Source organism: Papio anubis, chromosome 5 (assembly GCF_008728515.1).
Source record: "Papio anubis isolate 15944 chromosome 5, Panubis1.0, whole genome shotgun sequence".
Lineage (NCBI taxonomy): Eukaryota > Metazoa > Chordata > Mammalia > Primates > Cercopithecidae > Papio > Papio anubis.
In genome coordinates this window covers 106290057-106317365 of record NC_044980.1, presented here as the reverse complement: position 1 = coordinate 106317365, position 27309 = coordinate 106290057, and the positions used below count along the sequence as shown (strand labels likewise).

Sequence of the window (27309 nt, the reverse complement as noted above, 5' to 3'; positions counted from 1 at the left end):
CTGCCTGGGCTTGCCTCTGTCCTGACACTTACTAAACCTGGAACCTTGAGCAGTTCTTGGTACCTCGGTTTTCTTACCTGTAAATTGGGAACAATGAGAGCTAACATTTGTTGAGCACTTAGTGTCAGACATTGTCCTAACTGCATTGTGTCTGCTCTCCTTTTATACGCAAGGTAACCCTATGAGGTACTTATCTATTAATACTTCCTAAGTCGTAGGAGTGATAATCAAAGAGGCATCTTCCAGGTCTGTAGTGTGGATCAAATGAGACCATCTATTATGTTCGCTCTTGGCATTATTAAAGCTTTTGGGGGAAACTCTAGTGATGCCTGCCCAGTAGAGTGAGCCGTTTCCGGAAATGGACCCAACGTGCACAATGTCACATATGAGTGCAGACTGTTCCCAGTACAGAGTGGAAGCCAAGATCAGGGCTGTGAGGGCCAGGTTTCTTGACAGGTGTCAAGATTTCATAAAAAGTCCAGTCATTCCGTTTCTCATTGGGGGTTATGGGTACAGAACCCGGAACCATCCTGGAGGGTGGGATGACAAGCACCGTTTTGAGTTTGCAGAAACGGTGTGTTTATGTTTTTTCTGGAAAAGGAATCCACGACTCCAGGCGGTCGGAGTTCTGCCGGGAGAACACCCGCCCTCTGTCTGAAGCGTCCCCAAGTGTCCGGGGCCCGCGTCGTGGCCGGATGCACAATGCTGACACCCTTCCCGGGGGGCTCCAGTGTATTCTGCCTCCTCTCGTGTTCCCGTTGTCACCCTTGGCTCTCTGACTCCTCTAGCCACCTTCCCCTCCTCCTTCTTCCCTGAGGTGCCTACTTGTGCGATTCCAGAGCGCCCATCTTCCCAACCCGGGCAAAACCCGGAGAGGTGGAATCCCTCGCCCGGAGCGCCCCGGCGGCCACTGGGCATGCTCCGTTGTCAGGCAGGTTCGGGGCTGCAGGCAGCTTGCGCGCCCGGCGGATTCCTGCTGCGGCCGCGCGTTCTCCTCCTCCCAAGCAGGGAGCGGGCGCATGATGGCGGCCGCGGCGGCAGCGGCTGCGGGGAGCGCCAGCAGCGGCGGCGGCGGCGGTGGCAGCAGCAGCGACACGTCCAGTACCGGCGAGGAGGAGAGGATGCGGCGCCTCTTTCAGACATGCGACGGCGACGGGGACGGATACATCAGCAGGTACGCGGGGAGGTACAAGGAAAACGACTGGGGCGAGATCAGCCTGTCCGCGCGCCCTTGACCCCTGATCTGCCCCTTCGCCCCAACTTGCGGCAAGTTGCTCAGAAGTTCGCGGGAAAAGTTGGCCGCGACTCCGAGAGCGCGTAGCCGGCTCGGCCACCAAGGCCAAGGGGCTGCTCTGTTCGCCTTGCGGGGGTGCCAGTTGGTCTAACTTTTCCCAGCGCTGTCTTTGTCTAGGCGTTAGGAGATATCTCCTTAGGATGCGCACTCTTCCCGGGGCTGGGAGTGTTCTTCCCAGTGGGGAAAGGAGTTCTGGCCGCTTATCCCAAGTAGGAGAGGCTGCCCCACAGCCTCGGGGTCCTGGGCATCAAGATGCTGCGGCACAGGGCAGCGATCTCGTAGGCGGCTCGGTGGATAGCCTGGGGCCGCACGGGAGGAGATACGCTAAGCGACAGCCTCGAACATGGAAATAACCTGCGAAGAACTTTCTTATGCCGCAGAACCCATGAATTCCAAACTTCAGAGCCCAAAGAATGGGCGTCGTTTGCCACCCAGTACTGATTTAAACGCACTAGCCTGAGGGGAACGAAGCGCTCAGGAGCAAACTCTGGCTAGACCCAACTCCTACCCGGCTCTGTGCGCTGACCAGGTGAGCCTCGGGGGTGGCTCCGGGCGCCTCCGCGCCTCCACCTACAAACAAACTTTGGGGTGTTTGCTTCGGATCCCCCACACCTCCTACAGGGGCGGTATTTAAGCTTCGTGCCTCCCGGCTTGGCCAGATAATTACTTCTGCCCAGATTTGTGTTGTTTAGACTCTCGTGGTGAAGAAGGCAATCGCAACAGTTTCTGGTATGCTTCTATTGAAAGGTTGACACCGGACACTGAAGACTTGGTATCCGTGGAGATTTGAATTGCCTCGGATGAAGGAGCAGCCTAAGTTGTGCATTACATGTTTCTTTAGTCTTTGTCTTTGTGATGCTAAAGATTGTTTCAGAAAATCCGGGCTGCTTCCTGATTGTGCCTGCCTACCTTAAAAAGAAAGAGTACGGAATTTTTCCCTTAAAATTTAGAAAGCTCTCCGAAACAGGTAATTTAACATGTAAGAATTTGCAATTACAAAAAAAAAAAAAAAATTATTTGGGACTCAATGCAATTTTGATCATTCTTAGGTGAATTTTTATTACTTTCCTAATGTTTTACTGAGAAACATTAGAGAGATATCAGAAAACTTGATGGAGTAATTCTGTTCGGAAATGAAAATAATATGTAACTCTGATTGACTCCACGCAAATTTCTATCTGGAAATCTTTACTTATTTTGGTTCTGGGATTTAAAAAAAATTTCATTACATAGTTTTCCTTTTTGTTGTTTTCCTACTTGAAAGGTTATCTCATTGGCAATAATAAAAGCAAACTCCATTCAACTTTGGATGCTTTTTTTTTTTTTTTTTTTTAAGACAGAATCTCGCTTTATCACCCAGGCTGGAGTGCAGTGAAGTGCTCTTGGCTCACTGCAACCTCCGCCTCCTGGTTCAAGAGATTCTCCTGCCTCAGCCTCCCAAGTAGCTGGGATTACAGGTGTCCACCACCATTCCTGGCTACTTTTTGTATTTTTAGTAGAGAAGGGGCTTCACCATTTGGCCAGGCTGGTCTCGAACTTATGACCTCAAGTGATCTGCCTGCCTTGGCCTCCCGAAGTGCTGAGATTACAGGCCTGAGCCACCGCTCCCGGCATGGATGCAAAAAAGTTTAATTTCACACGGGCAAGAATGCATATAGAAAACTAGCAGCGTGCTATTCTTTTCTAATTTGGCCTATTAATATATTGTTTTATCTGAACTACACTTTCTGTATAAATGCTCACATTATTTTTGGTGATTCTACCCTGGAGGATGATGAATTCTGTAAGCGTAATCTGAGTAAAGCGAGTGGTGATAAAGAAGCCGTTTTGGACTGGAGTAGAAACTGGCTGAGGCAAAAGTGGAAAAAGTTGTTAACATTCCTTGAGCCGCATTACTTTAATGTGTCTGCTTAAAAATTTCAAGGTATGTGTAGCAATGAACCCTAAATCATAACTTTAACTGTGGGTGGAGGTGCCCTGGGAATTATGCTGTGGCAGAATTGCCATGTAGGAGAAGTTTAGGGATGGCAATGTAGAGCAATAAGGAACTTGTCTGGAAGTGTGTTTACGTAGTAAGCACAGTTTTACCTGGAATTTGTGTTTATGTGGTATGACTTGGGGAATGGGGCTAATGAAGGTAAGGGGCATGAAATGACTCCCTCTCTGAAGCCACTTTTCTGTGCTGCTTTCATTTAATGACCTATACTTACCACTCTGTAGTGGGTGATACGGTTTGGAGGGTTGTGCATTTCCTGTTTTATCAGACATGAGAGTTGGACTTTTTACATTAAAACCTTAAAAACTTTGGATTCATCCAAAGACGATAAATTTATGTTCATGGTAGACAGCTGTACCTGTTAGGATTTCAGATGACTATATGTCATCACAGTAACCTAACTACAGTCAAATAAGGGTTGGCTTTGTCACCTCGTAGAAATCTGGAGGTAGGCTATCTAGGTTGGGGCAGCAGCTCTGCAGTGGTGTCAGTCCCCAGCTATGTTCTACCTTTCTCCAACACCGTTTTTCACATAAAGCATTCATCTTCATGGTTATCTCATAGTCCAAAGATGATTGCCCTGTCTCCCTCCTCATCCCCAAATTCTAGGGAAGAAGATGTAAAAGAACGTGGAAATAAGTGGTTCCTATATCATTAAAGCAGAACTTTCCCAAATCCCTTAATTGACATCTTATTGGTCAAACTACATCACTTAACCATGTCTACTTCAGTAGAGTCTGAGGAAGCATATAATTCAACTAGGCACATTACCTCCTAAACAAAATCTGGGTTCTGTTACTAAGAGCAGGAAATAGATATTGGGTGGGCAGGTAGCAGTTAATACCTATGATAAGCCCCCCTCCCCTAATAATCCACATTCAACTGTATTTGCTCTGGTCCTCTGCCTAACCCTGATTCTAAACAGGAGTAGGCTAGAAATCTTAAGTTTGGGGGAAGGATAAGTGGAAGAGAAACTGGGCCATGAGGGGAAATGTCAGGGAGGTAAGGGGTGATACTTTGTGCTTTCGGTATTCTCTTGGCCCAGTCTTCCCATCAGGCTGACAAAAAAGGCATCAACTACCTAGATTCTTGGAATTGCTGCTTCTGCCAAGGAACTTTAGCCTGTAAAAGGGACCCAGAATCATCCCCATCAATAGTTAAGGTGGAGCAGAAAGCTATGATCAAGTGGCTCCAAACTGTGGCTGGGACTCTGCTGGATTTGGGCAGCACAGTGAGACCACTGTAAACACTTTCAGTGCATTTCATTAACCTTACAATGACTTTTCACATATTTTATGGTACTGGATTTTTTGGACCCTGTATATCATATTATAGAAGGTGGTGGAGGTTACTCTATTTGTTGAAATTATTTTCCCCTTGGAATTTTAAAGCTTTTTGTTTTTACCGTTCAATATAAGAAACTGCTTATATTGAACATATCTTTGACAAATATTGAAAGCCAGCCCTTAACATTTTTGGGTTCCCAAGTCTCAGCTCAAACGTTGATGCCTTAGAGAGAGCTTCCCTGACCACTATATCAAAATAGGTTTGCTTTATCCTGCCATTATTGTCCATCATAGTACTGATTGCTTTCTTTCAAAGTGCCCTTTACAACTTATAATTCCTTTTCTGTTTGCTACTTTGCCTGTTTATTGTCATTCTCTCACTAAATGTAGGCTTCCCGAGGGCAGAAATCATACCTGTTTTCTTAAAAACAGTATACTCAATACTTAGCACAGTATCTACCATATAGCACACAATCAGCAAATTCTGATGAAAATGTGACCAAGAATAAACAGTGGTATGTTCATGTATATTGGAAAATGTTTCAAGCGTTTTCTATTTTTCATGTCTATGTAATATTTTAAATATGTATATTTTTAACTTTTATTTTAAATTCAGGGGTACATGTGCAGGTTTGTTACATAGGTAAACTTGTGTCGTGGGGGTTTGTTGTACAGATTATTTCATCACCCATGCCTAGTACCCATTAGTTACGGGTACTAAGCCTAGTGCCCACTAGTTATGGGTACCAAGCCTAGTACCCATTAGTTATTTTTCCTGATCCTCCCCCTCCTCCCAATTTCCACCCTCTGATAGGCCCCAGTGCATGTTGTTCCACTCTATGTGTCCATGTGTTCTCACCATTTAGCTCCCCCTTATATGTGAAATCATGTGATCTTTGGTTTTCTGTTCCTGTGTGAATTTGCTAAGGGTAATGGCCTCCAGCCCCATCCATGTCCCTGCAAAGGACGTGATCTAGTTCTTTTTTATGACTGTGTAGTATTACATGGTGTATATGTACCGCACTTTCTTTGTCTTGTCTATCATCGATGGGCATTTAGGTTGAGTCCATGTCTTTACTATTGTGAACAGTGCTGCAGTGAACATACAGCTGCGTCTTTATAATACAACGATTTATGTTCCTTTGAGTATATATATAGAAATGGGACTGCTGGGTTGAATGGTATTTCTGTCTTCAGGTCTTTGAGGATATGTGTATATTTTATTAAAGATATTTTTTCTTTAAAAATAACTTCTTTTGGGTTATGTAAAAGATACTCTTGTTGTTGAAAATTTGGAAAAACATGGAAATATACAAAAATAAAATCAAAATTATCTCTAATCCCATAACCAAGGGATATTATTTCCATTTTCCCAGTGATATATTTGCATCATGCCATTCCTCTATGGGTACATTAAAAATGATTGGATAAATGGAAAAAATCACATGTTCATGGATGGGAAAACTTAAGATTGTTAAGATGGCAATACTTCCCAAACTGATTTACAGAATCAATGCAATCCTTCTCAGAATACCAGCTGCTGTTTTTTTGCAGAAATTGATGAACTGATCTAAAAATTCATGAGGAAACTCAAAGGACCCAGAAGAGTCAAAACAATCTTGAAAAAGAACAAAGTTGGAGGATTCATGCTTTCTAATTTCAAAACTTGCTCCAAAGTGACAGTAATTAAGATAGTATGGTACTAGCATAATGATAGACAAATCGGTCAATGGAATATCATTGAAAGTCCAGGGATAAACCTACATATTCATGTCAATTGATTTTCAACAAAAGCACCAAGATTAAGAATGCCAAGGTCAAGGGTAAAATGGGGGAAAAATCATCTTTTGAGAAATGATACTGGGACAACTGGATAGTCATATAAAAGAATGAAATTGGACACTTTCCTCACACTGTTTACAAAAATCACCCCAAAATGTATCAAAAACTTAAATATAAGAACTAAAACGATTAAACTCTTAGAAGAAAAAATAGAGCTAAGTCTTTGTGAACTTCAGTTTGACAATGGATTCTTACATGTGACACCAAAAGCACAAGCTACAAAAGAAAAAATTGATAAATTGGGCTTCTGTAAATTTTTTAAGTTTATGCTTCAAAAAACACTATCAAAAGAGTGAAAGCTGCAGAATGGGAGAAAATATTTACAAATTGTACATCTGATAAAGGACTAGTATTTAGAATTTATAAAGAACACTTAATAATAAAAAGACAAATAACTCAATTTAAAAATGGACAAAGGATCTGAATAGACATTTCTCCAAGGAAGACATACACATAGCCAATATGCACATGAAAAGATAGATGCTCAACATCATTAACCACTAGGGAAATGCAAATCAAAACTACCATGGGATTCTACTTTACACCCACTAGGAAGACTATAATCAAAAAGTCAGAAAATAATAAGTGTTGACAAGGATGTAAATAAATCAGAACCCTTATATATTGCTGATAGCAATGTGAAATGATGCAGCTACTCTGGAAAACACTCTAGCAATTCCTCTAAAACATAGACATAGAATTGGCGTATAACCCCAGCAATACTACTCCTAGATATACAGCTAGGAGAACTGAAAATAAATGTTCACCCAAAAACATAAATGAATGTTCATAACAATATTATTTATAATAGTCAAAAGATGTACCCAAATGTTCATCATCTGATGAATGAATAAACAAGATGTGATGTATCCATATAATGGAATATTTTTCAGCCATCAAAAGGAATGAGGTATTAATACATGCTACAACAAGGATGAACCTTGAAAACATTAATGCTAAGTGAAATAAGCCAGTCACAAAAGACTACATGTTATATTATTTCATTTATGTGAAATGTCTAGAGTAAACAGTTTTATAGAGATAGAAAGTGGATTAGTGGTTACTCAGGTTTGTGGGTAATGGGAAGAATAGATGAATGAGAGCTAAAGAGTATAGGATTTCTTGTTTTGAAATGATAAAAGTGTTCTAAAATTGATTTTGGTAATAGTTTTACAGCTCTGTGAATATAGTAAAAAACAATTTGTGAACATTATGATATGTGAATTATATAACTCAACAAAGCTGTTAAAAAAGATTTATTATTTATTTATTTATTTATTTATTATTGCCCTCATTTCTTTTCTTTTTTTTTTTTTTATACTTTAAGTTCTAGGGTACATGTGCACAACGTGCAGGTTTGTTACATATGTATACTTGTGCCATGTTGGTGTGCTGCACCCATTAACTTGTCATTTACATTAGGTATATCTCCTAATTATGCCCCTACCCCCTACCCCCTCCCCACAATAGGACCCAGTGTGTGATGTACCCCTTCCTGTGTCCAAGTGGTCTCATTGTTCAATTCTCACCTATGAGTGAGAACATGCGGTATTTGGTTTTCTGTTCTGGCGATAGTTTGCTGAGAATGATGGTTTCCAGCTGCATCCATGTCCCTACAAAGGACACGAACTCATCTTTTTTTATGGCTGCAAAGTATAATGTATATGTGCCACATTTTCTTAATCCAGTCTGTCACTGATGGACATTTGGGTTGATTCCAAGTCTTTGCTATTGTGAATAGTGCCGCAATAAACACACGTGTGCATGTGTCTTTAGAGAAGCATGACTTATAATCCTTTGGGTATATCCCCAGGAATGGGATGGCTGGGTCAAATGGTATTTCTAGTTCAAGATCCTTGAGGAATCGCCACGCTGTTTTCCACTAGTGTGGAACTAGTTTACGGTCCCACCAACAGTGTAAAAGTGTTCCTATTTCTCCACATCCTCTCCAGCACTTGTTATTTCCTGATTTTTAAATGATTGCCATTCTAACTGGTGTGAGATGGTATCTCATTGTGGTTTTGAATTGCATTTCTCTGATGGTGAGTGATGATGAGCTTCTTTTCATGTGTCTGTTGGCTGCATAAATGTCTTCTTTTGAGAAATGTCTGTTCATATCCTTTGCCCACGTTTTGATGGGATTGGTTGTTTTTTTCTTGTAAATTTGTTTGAGTTCTTTGTAGGTTCTGGATATTAGCCCTTTGTCAGATGAGTAGATTGCAAATATTTTCTCCCACTCTGTAGGTTGCCTGTTCACTCTGTTGGTAGTTTCTTTTGCTGTGCAGAAGCTCTTTAGTATAATTAGATCCCATTTGTCAATTTTGGCTTTTGTTGCCATTGCTTTTGATGTTTTAGACATGAAGTCTTTGCCCATGCCTATGTCCTGAATGGTATTACCTAGGTTTTCTTCTAGGGTTTTTATGCTTTTGGGTCTAACATTTAAGACTCTAATCCATCTTGAATTAATTTTCGTGTAAGGAGTAAGGAAAGGATCCAGTTTCAGCTTTCTACTTATGGCTAGCCAGTTTTCCCAGCACCATTTATTAAATAGGAAATCCTTTCCCCATTTCTTGTTTTTGTCAGGTTTGTCAAAGATCAGATGGCTGTAGATGTGTGGTATTATTTCTGAGGGCTCTGTTCTGTTCCATTGGTCTATATCTCTGTTTTGGTACCAGTACCATGCTGTTTTGGTTACTGTAGCCTTGTAGTATAGTTTGAAGTCAGGTAGCGTGATGCCTCCAGCTTTGTTCTTTTGGCTTAGGATTGCCTTGGCAATGTGGGATTTTTTTGGTTCCATGTGAACTTTAAAGCAGTTTTTTCCAATTCTGTGAAGAAAGTCATTGGTAGCTTGATGGGGATGCCATTGAATCTATGCATTACCTTGGGCAGTATGGCCATTTTCACAATATTGATTCTTCCTATCCATGAGCATGGTATGTTCTTCTATTTGTTTGTGTCCTCTTTTATTTAACTGAGCAGTGGTTTGTAGTTCTCCTTGAAGAGGTCCTTTACATCCCTTATAAGCTGGATTCCTAGGTATTTTATTCTCTTTGAAGCAATTGTGAATGGAAGTTCATTCATAATTTGGCTCTCTGTCTGTTACTGGTGTATAAGAACGCTTGTGATTTTTGCACATTGATTTTGTATCCTGAGACTTTGCTGAAGTTGCTTATCAGCTTAAGCAGATTTTGGGCTGACACAATGGGTTTTCTAAATATACAATCATGTCATCTGCAAGCAGGGACAATTTGACTTCTTCTTTTCCTAAATGAATATCCTTGATTTCTTTCTCTTGCTTGATTGCCCTAGCCAGAACTTCCAACACTATGTTGAATAGGAGTGGTGAGAGAGGGCATCCCTGTCTTGGGCCAGTTTTCAAAGGGAATTTTTCCAGTTGTTGCCCATTCAGTATGATATTGACTGTGGGTTTGTCATAAATAGCTCTTTATTATTTTGAGATATGTTCCATCAATACTGAATTTATTGAGAGTTTTTAGCATGAAAGGATGTTGAATTTTGTCAAAGGCCTTTTCTGCATCTATTGAGATAATCATGTAGTTTTTGTCTTTGGTTCTGTTTATATACTGGATTACGTTTATTGATTTGCGTATGTTGAACCAGCCTTGTAACACAGGGATAAAGCCCACTTGATATTGGTGGATGAGCTTTTTGATGTGCTGCTGGATTCTGTTTGCCAGTATTTTATTGAGGATTCTTGCATCGATGTTCATCAGGGATATTGGTCTAGAATTCTCTTTTTTGTTGTTGTGTCTCTTCCAGGTTTTGGTATCAGGATGATGTTGGCCTCATAAAATGAATTAGGGAGGATTCCCTCTTTTTCTATTGATTGGAATAGTTTCAGAAGGAATGGTACCAGCTCCTCCTTGTACCTCTGGTAGAATTCGGCTGTGAATCGTCTGGTCCTAGACTTTTTTTGGTTGATAGGCTATTAGTTATTGCCTCAATTTCAGAGCCTGCTGTTGGTCTATTCAAGGATTCAACTTCTTCCGGGTTTAGTCTTGGGAGAGTGTAAGTGTCCAGGAAATTATCCATTTCTTTTAGGTTTTCTAGTTTATTTGTGTAGAGGTGCTTATAGTATTCTCTGATGGTAGTTTGTATTTCTGTGGGGTCGGTGGTGATATCCCCTTTATCATTTTTTCTTGCACCTATTTGATTCTTCTCTCTTTTCTTCTTAATTATTCTTGCTCGCGGTCTATCAATTTTGTTGATCTTTTCCAAAAACCAGCTCCTGGATTCATTGATTTTTTGGAGGGTTTTTTGTGTCTCTATCTCCTTCAGTTCTGCTCTGATCTTAGTTATTTCTTGCCTTCTGCTAGCTTTGGAATGTATTTGCTCTTGCTTCTCTAGTTCTTTTAATTGTGATGTTAGGGTGTCAACTTCAGATCTTTCCTGCTTTCTCTTGTGGGCATTTAGTGCTATAAATTTCCCTCTACATACTGCTTTCAATGTGTCCCAGAGATTCTGGTATGTTGTATCTTTGTTCTCATCGGTTTCAAAAAACATCTTTATTTCTGCCTTCATTTCATTATGAACCCAGTAGTCATTCAGGAGCAGGTTGTTCAGTTTCCATGTAGTTGAGCGGTTTTGATTGAGTTTCTTAGTCCTGAGTTCTAGTTTGATTGCACTGTGGTCTGAGAGACAGTTTGTTATAATTTCTGTTCTTTTCCATTTGCTGAGGAGTGCTTTACTTCCAATTATGTGGTCAATTTTGGAATAAGTGCGATGTGGTGCTGAGAAGAATGTATATTCTGTTGATTTGGGGTGGAGAGTTCTATAGATGTCTATTAGGTCCGCTTGGTGCAGAGTTGAGTTGAATTCCTGGATATCCTTGTTAACTTTCGTCTTGTTGGTCTGTCTAATGTTGACAGTGGGGTGTTAAAGTCTCCCATTATTATTTATGGGAATCTAATTCTCTTTGTAAGTTTCTAAGGACTTGCTTTATGAATCTGGGTGCTCCTGTATTGGGTGCATATATATTTAGGATAGTTAGCTCTTCCTGATGAATTGATCCCTTTACCATTATGTAATGGCCTTCTTTGTGTCTTTTGCTCTTTGATGGCTTAAAGTCTGTTTTATCAGAGACTAGGATTGCAACCCTTGCTTTTTTTTGTTTTCAATTTTCTTGGTAGATCTTCCTCCATCCCTTTATTTTGAGCCTATGTGTGTCTCTGCATGTGAGATGGGTCTCCTGAATACAGCAAACTGGTGAGTCTTGACTCTTTATCCAATTTACCAGTCTGTGTCTTTTAATTGGACCATTTAGTCCATTTACATTAAGGTTAATATTATTATGTGTGAACTTGATCCTGTCATTACGATATTAGCTGGTTATTTTACTCATTAGTTGATGCATTTTCTTCCTAGCATCAATGGACTTTACATTTTGACATGTTTTTGCAATGGCTGGTACATATATAAAAAGGGAAATAGGCTAATCAGATTGTTTAAAATAATTCTAAAACTTTTTCACATTTAAAATCCAAGTCTTGGCCAGCTGCAGTGGCTCATGCCTGCAATCCCAGCACTTTGGGAGGCTGAGGCAGGTGGATCTCTTGAACCTAGGAGTTCAAGACGAGCCTGAGCAACATGGGGAAACCATGTCTTTACAAAGAAATTACAAAGATTAGCCAGGCATGGTGGCCTGCACCTGTAGTCCTGGCTACTCAGGAGGCTGAGGTGGGAGCATCACATGAGCCTGGGAGGTCAAGGCTGCAGTGAGTTGTGAATACCCACTGCATTCAGCCTGGGCAACAGAGCAAGACCCTGTCTGAAATAAAATAAAATAAATAAAAATAATAAAATCCAAGTCTTCCAAATCACTTTTTGATTTAGATATTGATGTTGTGTTTCACATCAACCTCTGTGACATTAAAATATTTAGGGATGCAGCATACTATTTTCTATAGTATTTTCTTCTAAGATGCCTACACACTTTCTGCAAGTATTGATGTTGACACTCCTGATCTTACTGGAAGATGTTGATGGAAGTTTCTCAGACAATAACCACGACTTGTATTCTTGAGGAAGCCCTGAGGTTTGCGGTTATCTAGTCCATTTTACAAGGAATAACAATCTGATTCACACAGAACAGGCAATGGTAACTGTGTTGGCACAAGGCCAATAAATTTTAAGAAACATTCAGATTTCACAATGTTAAACCGTGCATCTTAGAAAGTTTTGAAATATGGTATTTTCTATAATGCTAGAATAAACACCTTCATTGCTCCATATACTGTGTTATTAGAGAATTAGTCAAAACTGAAATTATCAGTGAAATGTATGACCTAAAATTGCTTGCAGGCACTTTGCTCAGTCCTCCTTAAACAACAGCAGCAACAACAACTATAAACAACAAAAGGTTTTCAGATTTAATGGAGAATATGGTAGTTTGCTTAACTAAAGAACTACAAATTTATATACATCTTAAACATAATCTACTATTCACCCTTATTCAGTGTTAGCAGAAATTGAACTTGGGGAGGCAAGAGAGAAAAGTCATCTGACTTTTAAAGGGTTGAAAGAGTCACTTGAACCAAAGGTAAATAGAACAGAAAGACTATGACCTCTACATTCCTTGTCTCATGGCAAAGTAGATTCTTGTGACATAAGTATAAAACCTGCAATATATTTTTTCTTCTTGGAAGCAGTAACTCTGGAACACAATTTTTAAAAGAGAGCCTTTGTGAGATTGAAACGGCAGCATAACCAAAGCCAAGCATCAAAGAAACTGAATAGCACTGAAAGCCTCAAAGCTACAATGAAGCCATAGTGTCACTAAGAAAAGTATAATCTGAACCTAAGTGGAACAATAAGGAAGAAAAAAGAGAAACCATTAAAATCCTAAGACCAGCCATAAAGCAATCAGCCTACCAAGATAAGTCAAAGAAAAATATGATCCTATTTCATTTTTTAATTAGGTTAAAAAAACACCCTACAGAACTCCCCTTGAGGTAGCTCAAGATAAAAAATAGATCCCTACTTAGGATTGTAAAGTAACATGGGAGAGAATTTTGAAGAGGACACATCGGCATTATGAACATTCACATACAAGTGAAACCATATTACTTTTGAGAAGCACTAACTGATATGCAATATTCTCTGATTTACTGACATGCTATAAAAGGAACCCATTTAAAGTATACATTTCAATGAGTTTTGGCAAATGTATATACCCCTATAACCACCACCACAATTGAATTTCATAATTCAATTGATTTTCATAACACAAGTTTCCTGTGCCCCTTCCTAGTCTATTGCTACCCCAAACCCACTCCCCTGCAACCACTGATCTGCTTTCTGTCACTACAGATTAGATTTGTCTTTTAGTATTTCACATAAATGAAGTCATACAGCATGTATTATTTTTGCATCTGACTTTTTTTGAGCAATGTCATGCTTGTGAAATTCATGCATACTTTTACGTATATCAGTAGTTCCTTTTTATTACTAACATTTCATTGTATGAAGGTACCACAATTTGTTCATCCATTCATTAGTTGATGGACATCTAGGTTGTATCTAGGTTTAGGCTATTGTAAATAAAGGCATTATGAGCATTCACATACAAGTGAAACCATATTACTTTTGAGAAACAGGATTATCTGTTTCAGATAAGATACAGCTAACACGTATGGAGTGCTTACCAGATATTCATATAGCTTACGTAATACTCACAGTAGCCATGCGAGACAGATACTGCAGAAACACAGGGAAAGAGAGTGGATAATCCTGACAAATAGTGTGAGAAGCCATAATGATAAAAAGGACTCTCTGTGAGACTGGCAAGAGACTCCTTTGCCTGAGGAACATGATGCCACATTATCGGATCACAGATTCCTCTTATCTAAAGACCCTTAAAGCCCAGAGCTTCCAAACTTTAGTCATTTGTCCACCATCTTTACTCTTTCCATATCTCTAACTTCAATCTCTCCCTTGAATTTCAGACAGCTATATGCAGTAACTGCACACTTGACTTCGATGTCTGATGGCATCCCAAGCTTACCATGTACAGAACCGAATTCCTGACTCCTCTCCCCAAGCTGCTCCTCCCTCAGTTTTCTCCATTACAGTAAATGGCTACTCCCTTGCTAGAGGTTCGAGTTAAAAACTTGAAGTCTTCTTGCATTCTCCTCTTTTCAAGTGCTACATCCAACCCATCAGCAACCCTACCAACTCTTTAAAATATACCTAATATTCAACTGTTTCTTACCATCTTCCTTTCTACCACTGAGGTCCAAACCATCACTTGTTTATCACCAAGTCTATTATAACAGGCTCCTAATTCTACCGTTGCTCCCTCAACATTCCACCTAAGGCCCAGGCATACAGCAGCCGGTAACCAACTAAAGTGTCTGTCAGATCATGTTATTTCTCTGCAGCATAGTGGAAGGAGCCCTGGATCAGAGCCAGGAAAGTTGAGTTCCCTCTAGGCTCTGCTACTGTGTGAGTTGGCACCAGACCCTGCCTCTGTCTTAGTGTCATCACCAAAAAGTGGAGTGATACTGCATTTTTCATATTGTATTCATATTGTATTTTTCACCTCGAGAAGTTCCATTTGAACATATGGAGCATATTTATAACTTTTAAATTCTTATCTGCCAATTCCATCATCTCTATCATTTCTGGGTTCAATGATTGATTTTTCTCATGGTTATGGAACTGTTTTCTGCTTCTTTGCAAGCCTAGTTACATTTAATTGGATACCAGATGTATTAACTTGTTGGATGCTGGTTTTTGTGTTGTATTTCTATACTTTGTTGTGGCTTGCATTTGAGTTTGGCTCTTTTGGAAGCTTGCCTTTAAACTTTGTTTGGCATGACCAGAGGAGTCTTTAGACTAGGGCTAATTTAAATTAGCCTACTCTTCACATCTGTGGAGCTCCGTTTATCTAAAGCATTCCTTCCTCTTCCCTTTGCACCACAAATTTAATCTGCCTTGCCTTCCCTGAATTTTGTTCTCTCTCCCCTCAACTCAGTGAGACCACTGGATGCAGTCTGAATTTTCCCTCCTGTTCTGCAGCCGATAGACTGCCTCCAGGCAGCAAGATGATATAAGTGTAGGTCCACCTTGCTTGTTGCCCTTTACTCATGGAATGTATTCTTATGCTGTTATATAATGTCTGAAAATCATTATTTCATGTATTTTGTCTGGTTTTCTAGCTGTTTTAGGTGAAAAGGTAAATCCAGCCTCCGTGTTTCTGTTAGGACCTATGATTATGACCTTCTTTCTCTTTTTACTGAGTGTTTCAAAGTGAGCCTGCCTATTTGGAAGCACCCTGTTTATTATTAAGTTTATATATACTTTAACAAATAACATTTACAGAAATGCCTCAACCAACTTATTGGTTTTTGTTTTGTTTTGTTTTTAGCAAGTATCTACAGTCTAGGCCCATATGTCTCTTCTTTTAATAGCTAATATTATTGAGTGCTCACTGTATGCTAGGCTGTGCCAAGTAAGCACTTAGTCTGCATGATCGCATTTAATACTCATTCCTTTGAGAAAGGAATTTTTATTACAGAATTTAAAGATAAGAAAAACAGGCTCAGAATTATTGTTATTTGCTCAAGATTCCACAGTCAGTAGGACCTGAATTCAAAATCATGTTTAACAAATGAAGGTCATGACCACTACTCGACGTGGCTTTTCACATACATTTCTTTAAGTTATATTTAACTAGCTTTATTGAGATATAATTGACATACTACACAATTAACCCATTTAAAGCATACAATTCAATGGTCTCATATATTCAGAGTAACAATCATTGCAACCAATTTTAGAATAGTTTCATCACCTCAAAATGAAACCCATTAGCGGTCATCCCTATTTCCCCCAACCACTCCAGCCCTAGGCAACCAGTAGTCTACTACCTCTCTAGACTTGCCTGCTGTGGACATTGTACATTCTGTGGCCTTTTATTGCTTGTGTTTTGATACTGTCGCTAAAAAGGCTTTGTTTAACTAAAGGTCAGAAAGAATTTAAATGTTTTTTTCTAAGAGTTTTATAGTTTTAGCTCTTATATTTAAGTCTATGATCCACTTGAGTTAATTTTTGTGTATGGTGTAAAGAAAGGATCCCTTTGAATGTGGATCTTCAGTTGTCAACAGCCATTTGTTGAAAGTACTAATCTTTTTCCCATTTTCTTGACAACCTTGTCAAGAATCAATAGACCATAAATGTAAGAATATATTTCTGAACTCTCAAGTCCTTTCCATTGCTCAGTGCGCCTATCCTTATACTAGTACCATACTGTCTTGATTACTGTTGCTGTGTTCTAAGTTTTGAAATTGGGAAGTATGAATTGTCCAACTTTGTTCTTCTTTTTCAAGATATTTAGTCTGTGGTTGGTTCCTTGAGTATTCATATGAATTTTAGGATTAGTTTTCAATCTTCAAAAAGCACGGCTGAGAGTTTTATAAGGATTGTGTTGAATCTGTAAACTAATTCATTCACATGCATTTTTAGTAACTATGTTTTTCAGGGTACTTTCGATTTTTCCTCTGGCCCACGAGGTCATTTTACAGTCTTTTTATTTTGAGTCAAATATCAGTGGAAGTCTAAAGTAATAATGGCATATGTTTACACAAACCTTTATAGTTTACAATCAGACCATACATTATCTTATGTAATCTTTGCAACAGGAATTAGTATTTTCATTTTAAGGTGAGGAGCTAAGGTAACATAGCTTCTTGAGGGTATTTCCCACCATACATGCAGCCTAGCTAACACGAGAAAACTTATTTTCCCTTAAAGTCTTAAAGTTCTTTACTTTTTAATTTACCAAAGCTCTATGGTGAGGGTGATTTTTCATTTTATAACTGCCTTCTTAGCATCAGTAGGAATGACATTTAAAATGTTGGGATTTGCATTCTAAATGAAATGACATGGGAGTCTCAGCTGGAGAAACTCTCTGTTGTTCCATAAATTGAAAAATCTCTTTAATTCTTAGTCTCAGAGTGGAAACCATATGGAGAGAAAGGGCATTTCCTTAGAGAACAGTTAATTGTCAGCTTCTCATTGTCATTTCAAAATGCCAGTTTAAATATGTAAATGAGTCATTACTAAATTTATGCCATTGATTATCGATGACTCTAACTGATGGGAGAAAAAAAGATGGGTAGGTAGAAGGACTCTGGACCTATTACTTTTTCAAATATTTGGATCCCTGTCACCTAACAAAGTGAAAAAGTAAATTGAACAAGTTTCTAGATTGACTAATAAGCATTTTTTTTTTGGAAGAACTTTACAGTAGGAAATTTTATTTGCATTTTCTTTTTTTTTTAATTTGCCAAAATATATATATTTATTTTTTTTCAGTGTACAATTTAATGCATTTGTCTTTTAAAGCATATAGAGAATAAAAAGTACAATTAAATACAAAATTACAATAATGCAGATTTTTGAATTATCCCATGTTAGCCTTTACTGGAGACCATTATTTTTTAATAATGCTTTTAAATACGGTGACTAATAAGCATTAAGTGTAACTAGTAAGCATTAAATGTTTGTCTGATATAACTCTCAGTTGAATATTTACTTGTGAAACTGTTGCTTGGAAAATTCTCTATAGATGAGCTTTGTGTTTAATTATTTAAAACATTCACATCAATGATATAGAAGATACTTGAAAGAGCATTTAGACTTAATGTTGGTGTTAATTGGGCATCTATTCAATATTATGGCAAGTGACATTGTTTAGTACACCTGTTGTCTATTATTTAAAACATCCACATGCCCAAATTTGTAGTATAAATGAAGTGAGAAAATAGATGGGGTGGAGGGAAGCATTTTCATTACGATGTGGCTGCATTTCCTTTAAATATCAGAATTTTTATTTATAATAAAATTTCAGAACTTCTTTCTGAGAAATGAGAAGCTTAACAAAATATTCTACATTAGAGGTTAATGCTTTCAGGAAAGGGCTTTATTTGTTCAATCTTATGTGATGTAGTCTTAAGCTGACTTTACTTCACAGTAATAAATGGGATGAAAGTCTCTGAGAAAATTGTTGGGGAGGTATTTCCTCTTCTGAAAATGTGTTGGCAGTTTTATATTTATTATAGGCAAAGGATGAAATCAGTGCGGCTTATCCCTGTCTCCCTTTTTGGTTTCCTAAGCTACTTCATCTCTAACCAGGATTATTATCCTAGTGCTCTAATCTGCAGGCTTGTCCTCTCCAGGACTCTCAGCACTGACACTGAAGTCATTTTTCTATAACACAGAACTGAGCAGGCAGCTCTTCCTAAAATCCTTCAACAGTTGCCTGTTCCTTACAGGTAAGTTCAGACTCCTTCTAGGGGTGTTTAATTTAAGGCCCTGCCCGTCTGGCACGGTGACTCCACTCCCCCTCCAGCATTATCTCTTGCTGCATTCCTGTCTCACTGCAGCGTGCCAGGCTGCTCCAAGCATCGGTGCTGTGCACGTGCAGCTTCCCGTAAGTGCCTCTCTCTCCCCCTTACCTGTCTGATGAGCACCCTCTCATTTTTTCTAGGCTGTTTCCATATAGCTCCTCCTCTGTGGACACTTTCCTGATGCCCTAGCACCTTGCACATACTCCTACACCAGCACTGCTCACACTGGATATTCTCATAGTTTTCATTTCCTTTCTCCGCATACTCAAGGCAGAGACCATGCTTTCTTGTCTTTTGCCTTTGTAACCTCAGTGCTCAACACTTAATAGAAACATTTCAAATGCTTCATAATTTTTAGAAAAAGGTTTATCAACTTTTTGTCCAATTTAACTGAGGAATTTATATTTTGAAAATACATATTAGGTGCATTTTACCTAATCTAAAAGATCAATGTGACCAAAATTTAGTGCCCCTGCTACTAACTGGTCATGTAACTTTAGATAAGTCTTACATCACTTTCTAATCAGTATCATTTTCTTCTTCTGGGATTTTTTCGATTAGCTTTTTCAGGACTGAAATACTTTGATTTTTATGGATTGTAGGTACCAGCTCAGGATTTTAGTGGTAGCATATTCTTACGGAAAGGCATGCTGTTTAAGTTAGTCTCTATTGGGCAACTCTCTGGTTGTTCATGAACTAACCCTGATAAATCCATAGTTTCTCTTTAGTAGTAGTCATTATTATCCAATTCCTTCAATTCCATGCAGTAATAGTATTTTCAAAAGCATTGAACTCTTGGTTAGGATTTTTTGTCAATTCTTAAGTGAAGGTTATGAGATGGAGTAAACCTAAAAACTACTTATAATTTTGTGTTATAGTTGTTATTGAAAAGTTGATGGACAGTTGCCCACACAGTTTTGTTTTGTTTTTTTGAGACAGGGTCTTGCTTTGTCATCCAGGCTAGAGCATAGTAGTGTGATTATAGCCCACTGCAGCCTCACACTCCTGGGCTCAAGTAACCCTTCTGCATCAGGCTTCCAAGTAGCTGGGACTAGAGGCATGCACCCCCATACCCAGCTAATTTAAAATTTTTTCTGGAGATGGGGTCTCACTGTGTTGCCCGGGCTGGTCTCAAACTTCCGTACTCACGTGATCCTCCTGTCTTGTCCTCCCAAAGTGCTGGGATTACAGGTGTGAGCCACTGCACCCAGCCAGTTTTATTTTGACTACTCCAAGGTATATAAAAGTTAGAAAGAGATTCTTAAATTAATATTTTGTGGTCTACTTTTCATAGGCTATCCATCGATGGTTAGTTACTAGGTAGTCACAGTAAACTGAAATTTAGAAGTAATAATAGAATAAAAATAAAGAACTTACCCAATACTAACTTGTATTATGGTAATTTCTATTCTGCTTCTTTCACCTGCTAGACTGTAAGCTTCATGAATGCAACAATGTCTTTGTATCTCTCACACCACCTGACATCATGCGTTGATTAGATGCTAAATCAACATTGAATGAACCAATAGATTAATATTACCTTAAGACAAAATACGGTACTCCACACTCCCAAATAGTATTTTGATTTTTCTCATTCCTAAAATAGAGGAAAACTCTGCACCATGTTAATCTGTCTTTAACCATATGCTTACATGCTTCCAGAATTACCATCTGTGAAATAATATGGAATGAGGATATCACAAAAAATATTGCATTCTGATCTTGTAAATTAGTTAAAGCCCCTTATTTTGTTAATATAAATTATAGCTTCTCTAAAAGGAATAATTTGCTATTCACAATCAATAGTTACTTTACAGATTACCTCCTAAATCTTCCATAGTTATAGAATCTGATAACTGTCAGAGCAGAACGAATTTAAGAATATTAATTTTTGTTGTTAAATATTCATTCAATGTACACTGTAGGCACGGAGGAATACAAAGATGAATATATTATAACTTCTGACCTTAAGGAGTATTTTGTCTTAGGCAATAAGTATACACATGCATAAACAAATAAAAATGCAAACTGCTTAGGAAGGTTCAGGAAAAGGAGAATAAATAATCAAGTAGGCTTTATTGGTGAATATTATTCTAGTTAGGGGTAAGTTTGTTGCAAGAAGTATGTATCGTGCTCAGAATGGCCACTCAACTTCACGTACCCTCCTAGATCTCAGCCTCTTTCTTTGCTTCCAGCCAGGTTGACTCTAGCTATGGCTCACACTGTTCCCTGCTGCTCTGACTCCCTTCCACAGACCAAAGAGCCACAGAAACATGTAGATCAGGCACAGACACATACAGATTAGAACACAGACATGCACAGAGGGAAGACCATGGGAAAACAAATGGAGAAGACAGCCATCTGTCACCAAGGAGAGAGAGGCCTCACAATGAAACCAACCCTGCCGTCACCTTGATCTTGGAATTGTAACCTTCAGAATCAAGAGAAAATAAATGTGTATTGTTTAAGCCACTCAGTCTATGGTACTTTGTTATGGTGGCCCTAGCAAACGAACACATCCTCTCTTAATATCTGGGTTGGGCTGGGCACGGTGACTTATGCCTGTAATCCTAGCACTTTGGGAGTCGAGGCGGGTGGATCACAAGGTCAGAAGTTGGAGACCAGTCTGGCCAATATGGTGAAACCCTGTCTCTACTAAAAAAAATAAAAAAATTAGCCAGGCATGGTGGCAGGTGCCTATAGTCCCAGCTACCCGGGACGCCGAGGCAGGGGAATTGCTTGAACGTGAGAGGCAGAGGTTGCAGTGAGCCGAGATCGGGCCACTGCACGCCAGCCTGGGCAACAGAGCGAGACTCCATCTAAAAAAAAAAAAAAAAAAAAAAAAAAAATTCTGGGTTAATGGATTCCTAATTGCTTTTCAGAGTTTACCATCAGCAGTCTATAAGAGTGCCCATTTTCTTGTGTATTCAGTAACATTAACTATTATAACCTTTCTAAACCTCCATCATCTAACATCTCAATATGGTATAACATTATTTAACTTTACATTTCTTTGAATCCTAGTGAGTTTGGACGTCTTTTTCATTTACTTATTGACTGTATTTCTAATTTGTGAATTTTCTTTTTGCTCACTTTTTTTCTGTTAGGAATTTGTATTTTTCTTTTTGATTTCTAAGAGGTCTTTGTATATTAGAGATACTAATCTTTTGTCAGGTTGCAAATATTTTCCTAAAATGTTTGTCTTCTTTTAAATTTTGTGATACCTTTTGCAAAATATAAGCTTTAAATGCTTATGCAGCCAAATCTGTCACTGTCAATCTTTTTCTTCATTTTTCCTTTTGGATATGTTAAAACTCTCTCTACTGAACTCAGTAGATAAATATTGACATTATTTTCTTATAGCTATTTTATGGGTTTATTTTGGAGTTAAATATCTAATGCCTCAGGAATTTTTGTGTATATGAATTTTTAGCACATGATAGAAAACATAATTTTCCCCCAAATGTTTCACCATTTTTCCTAATTCCATGTGATGAATCTCTGCTGACTTGAAAATACATAATGTAATGTGTGTACAACTTTGAAGAACATACATTTGCATCTCATTATGGATCTTACTCTTTTTTTTTTCTTGATATGTCTGTTCTTAGCTCAATATTGTTGCTTTATAATATGGTTTAATATTTTATGTGGCCTCCCTTCCTCATTGTCTCCCTCCGCCCCACAAAAAAAACCATCTTGGCTATTTTCAGGCATATTTTTCCTCCCAAAAGGTCTTTAAGATTCCATTGAATTTTAATTGGAAATAGGATACATTTCTAAATTGATGTAAAGAGAATTGATATTTCTGCAAGCCAATTTTTTGCTAAGAGGGATTATATGTCTCTATATTTATTCTTTCTTATGTCAGTCAGTGGTTTTCCTAATATAATCAACTTATGCTTTATTTTTCCTTTATTTTGTTTCTCTGTTTTTCCCCCTACATTTTGTTGCTGTCGTGAGTGGAGCTTTTTTTGCCTTTTTTTTCTTGTTGCTATTTGATAGTATATATTAAAGTTATTTAATTTATTCAAATATTTTATTCAACATACATTTGTTGAGTGCTTACTATGTACTACTTTTCTAAGCATTGAGAATATAGGAGTGAACAAAATAGCCCAAGTGTTCTGCCCTTAAGAAACTTACATGGGACAGGAGGTGAGATAAATAAACACAAAACAAAGCATGATATGTTAGATAGTAAGAAATACCAAATAAAGGCAGGGAAGGGAATAGTGAAGGGAGTTCAGGGATGAGAGGCTAATTTTAATATTAAACGAAGTAGTTAGGTGAGGCCTTGATGAGAAAATAATTTCGGGGGCAAAGATCTGAGGGCTAGGGAGCAGCCATTTATTTCTGTGGAGGAAGAAAGTTCCTGATTAAAGGAAAAGCAAAGGCAAAAGCCATGAGGTGGAAGCTGATGCATTCAAAGAATAAGCCGGCCAGTGTGGCTGGAGTGAGAAAAGAAGAGTAGTAGAAAGTGAAGTAGTGAGGGAGCAGATTTTATGGCCTTGCAGATTATTGTGAGGACTTTGGCTTTTAGTCTAATTGAATTTCCTACTTGATGCTATTTGATTGTCTATACTTACTGTCTCTGTTTTCTTACTTCTCATAAACTCCTCAACCCACTCAGTTCTGGCATTTGTCACTCTTATGGTGCCCTATTGTCCCTTCATTGAATCAATGCTAAGGTCACTAGTGACCTTGTCAGTAAATAAAAAGGGTGTTTTCCCCTTGCTTGTATCACCTTTCAGCCATCGACTGTGTTGCCCATTGCCTGCCTCTGGACGCATCCCTTTTCCTAGCTGCCAAGACCCTACAGTCTTCTTGCTGTTCTCCCACCTCTCTGGCTCATTCCTTTCTGTCTCCTTTGCAGGCTTATCCTCCTCTACCTAGCTATTGAGTGTTAGAATATTTTAAGGCATCAATTTTTGCTCACTTCTCTTTTAACCTCAGACATTGTCTCTGGGCATTTATGTTTCATCCCTTATTTACATTTCAACTTCAGTTCTCTTTGTATATGCCAGTTACTCCCTTAGTAAATGTCCAGCTCGGTCCTCTTTTCTGCATCTCAGACTTGCATAACTAATTGACCCAACTGCCTATAAATCATCTCCTGCCAGGTATTCCGAAGGCATTTTAAACTCCACAAGTCCAACATTGGGTTCAGGATTCTCCCCACAAAAAGGTAATCTTCCAGGCTTGCTCTCTCAGTGAATGTGACCATGTACACCCACTTACGGAAGCCAGAACAAACTTGGCAACATTCTTGAGCTCTCCTTTTCCATGAACTCCCATGTTGATTTCATCACCAAGTCCTATTATTTTACCTTTTAAATCTCTCTCAAATCTGTCTACTTCTTTCCATCTCCCTTATGATTACCCTAATTCTCTCACTTGGAGCACTTCAGATATTCCTAACTGGCCTTCCCATCTCTCCTTTGGCCTCCCTCCAATCCAGTCCTCCACACTGTAGCTAGAGAGATCTTTTGAAGTGCCAATCTGCTCTCCTTGCCCCTGCTTACAACCCTTTAAGTGAGTCATAATTCTTAACCATGCAGGGCCAAAAGGCTTCCTCTCCTACCTCATCTTGCTCACTCTCCTCCAGGCTCTCTGTGCATCAACCACTCTTTTCTGAATTTCAGTTTCTCCAGTGTGTTCTGCTCACATTCCCTATCTAGCTCCTGTGCACTGGACACATCCAGCTATTCTCAACCTGTGAACTCAGCTCAAGGGACACTTTTTAAGCCTTCCCTGGCCCTCTCATCTTTCTTGTGTTCAAGTACTTATCTCCATTTGTAATGATACGTTCATTTGTGGGAATTGTTGGTTAACATCTTTTTGGCCCACCCAACCTTGAGCTCCATGAGAGCAGAGACTGTGTCCCTCTTTGTTCACCATTGAATCCTCAGGCCTAGCACAGTAACCTGGCACATTGTAACTAAGTAAATATTTGTGGAAAGAATCAATGAAGTCCTTTTACTTCTTAAAATTAACCCAAAATGTTGCCTTTTTGCATAATTGGCTTACTAGTACATTTCTTTAAATTTGCATAAGCAGTTTATTTTCATGAACATAAAAAGTATATTTTTTGAGGGGTTTCTAGGCTTTTTCTGGAGTTACTGGAGAACAAATTGCTGTTGGGGTTTTTCTCATATTGTTGGAATCTGATATAACTGCCCTCTGTCCTTTGTGCATGCCATCTGGACTCAAGATTGACTAAATTCACAGATTCTAGGCTGATAGCTATACAGTACTGTAATGACATTTCTAAATGTGTTGAAGGTGTTGTTTCAGCTGGAATGAAATCCACTTTCTGGAGGCTTCAGGAAAATATTGCAGCCTGAGGTGCTATTTCCCAGTGTTTCTGTTGCGTGCTGCCCTGGGAACTATGAAACAAACAGCCTGGAAAATCCAAGTCTGTGGACAAATTAGAGATCAGAGTTGTGCATGAGGTGTTTTAAAAGGAGGCAAGGCTCAGAAACAAAAGTAGAAAGTGAGTGAATGCCTGGGTCAGCCAGAGTCACATCCCTACATGGATGGTTCCAGAAGGCCAGAGGCCTAGCTCTGCCAGTGGTCTGCAACTAGTTTTAAAGTATTTTGGCCTGACTTTGAAAAGTAAAGCAAGAAAATACCATTTTTAAAAATCTCACTTTTCCCCTCAGTTTCTAATGTGTTTTGTGGGCATTAACAGGCTAAAGTTCTCAGGCATGCAGGTTAAACCCTTTTACTTTACCAGTCAGACTTACATTCACAGTGTCCTAAAGACATATTCATATGTAATAATTTTTAACCTAGTGTGTCCTCTATTTAGTAAATCGTCACTCCTGTTTGTCCTGGGTGCTCGATGGCATGGGATGGAAAAACTTTTAACTTCTTGCATGCCTTCCTCAGTGAATAGTCCTTTTGGAGTAGAGCAACTCTACTATAATATGTAGCTTCCACAGTTGTTGTTGTAAACACCTGTGAGTATTTTTTTTTTTCTTTTACTGGTGCAAGGTGTTCATCCTTAAAATCTATTCTAATTATTTCTTTTTTAAAAAACTAAAACAGTTTTTTTAAGAAACAGGGCCCCACTCTGTCACTCAGGCTGGAGTGCAGTGGCATGATCATAACTCACTGTAGTCTCTAACTCCTGGACTCAAGCAGGCCTCACAACTTGGCCTCCCCAAAGCCCTGGGATTACAGGCATGAACCATCCCACACCTGGACCTTCTAATTATTTCTTGTGTGTGTCTGAGGGGTAGGCAGCATAGAGTTGTGGCATATACAACGGATTCTGGAGTTCTAATCTCCTCTCCACTCCATACTGGCCATGTAACTTTGGGCAAAAACTTCACACTTTCATGCCTTGGTTTCCTTATCTGTAAAATGGAAGCATAATATTATCTATTGACCATATAATTATAAAGGGGGTTGTTCTTAGGAGTAAATGAGTTATTTGAAAAACGTGGTTTTTATTGTTTGTTTTTTAAGTCAAGGTCTTGGTCTGTTGCCTAGGCTTGAGTACAGTGACATGATCATGGCTCACTGCAGCCTTGAACTCTTGAGCTCAAGCAGTCCTCCTGTGCCAGCCTTGTGAGTAGTTGAGACTACAGGTGTGCACCGCTATGCCTGACTGATTTTTAAAAACTGTTTTAGAGATGGGATCTCACTATTTTGCCCAGGCTGGTCTCAAACTCCTGGCCTCAAGCCATCTTCCTGCCTCAGCCTCCTGAGTCGAAAAATGCATTTTTAAGAGTGCTTGGCTTATAGTAATTAATGCAAATATTTCTAAATAAAATACATGTGATAAAGTGCCATAAACCAGTACTTCTCAAACTTTGATGTGCAGCTAAAGTCATTTGGGGACTTTGTTAAATTGCAGATGCAGATTCTGCAGTTCTGTTGTGGGGCCTGAGATTCTACGTTTCTGACAAATGGTCAGGTGTTGCAGATGCTGCAGGTCCATGGGCCACACTTTAGCAGTAGCCAAATATAAGGCAACAAGCTACAACTGTCTCAGAGTCTCTGCTCAAACATGACAGACTGCATTTATAAGGAGCCAGGGCTTCAATATGATGCTCTCTTTTGAACTCTTTGAGCATCTTTTGATGCTCTATGAGCACAAGGCACACAGCGTATAGCGTGGGGCTGTTAGGGGAGCCCCGAGCAATCTGCAGGCTCACACAGTTCCCCACAGCTTGTAATGGGGAGAAATGATTGCTGGAAGTTAGTTCTCTGACCCGCTGGGGGTGAGCTACTGACGCAGAATATGTATGGTGTGTGTTTGGGAAAAAAGACAAGGTAAAGAGGAGGGAGTACTGGTGTGAAACTCACAGAAGATGAATTAATCCAAATATTACTTTAATAAAAGAGCAAACAGTCACATCCAAACAGAGAGCTGCTGGGCCTCTTCCTGAGAGAAATCCCCACCCACAAGGTGCCTCAGAAGATGTGTCACATGCCTCAGGCTTCACCCTTTTTCTTGTGTCCACACATTGTCAAGATTTCCAATAGAAAGAGGGTTCCCTTCATGTA

At 39.1% G+C, this 27309-nt stretch overlaps 1 protein-coding gene across 1 annotated transcript in view; it reads left to right on the top strand.

The window, feature by feature from the left end:
- The first annotated feature begins 498 nt into the window (after positions 1-498).
- The window catches only part of MCC (MCC regulator of WNT signaling pathway), a 465432-nt gene continuing 438621 nt past the window's right edge, over positions 499-27309 (top strand). Inside the window, exon 1 of the mRNA XM_017959782.3 lies at positions 499-1174. Coding sequence (XP_017815271.1) covers positions 1020-1174 — 155 coding nt within the window. The 5' untranslated portion in view covers positions 499-1019. The remainder of the gene's footprint in view (positions 1175-27309) is intronic.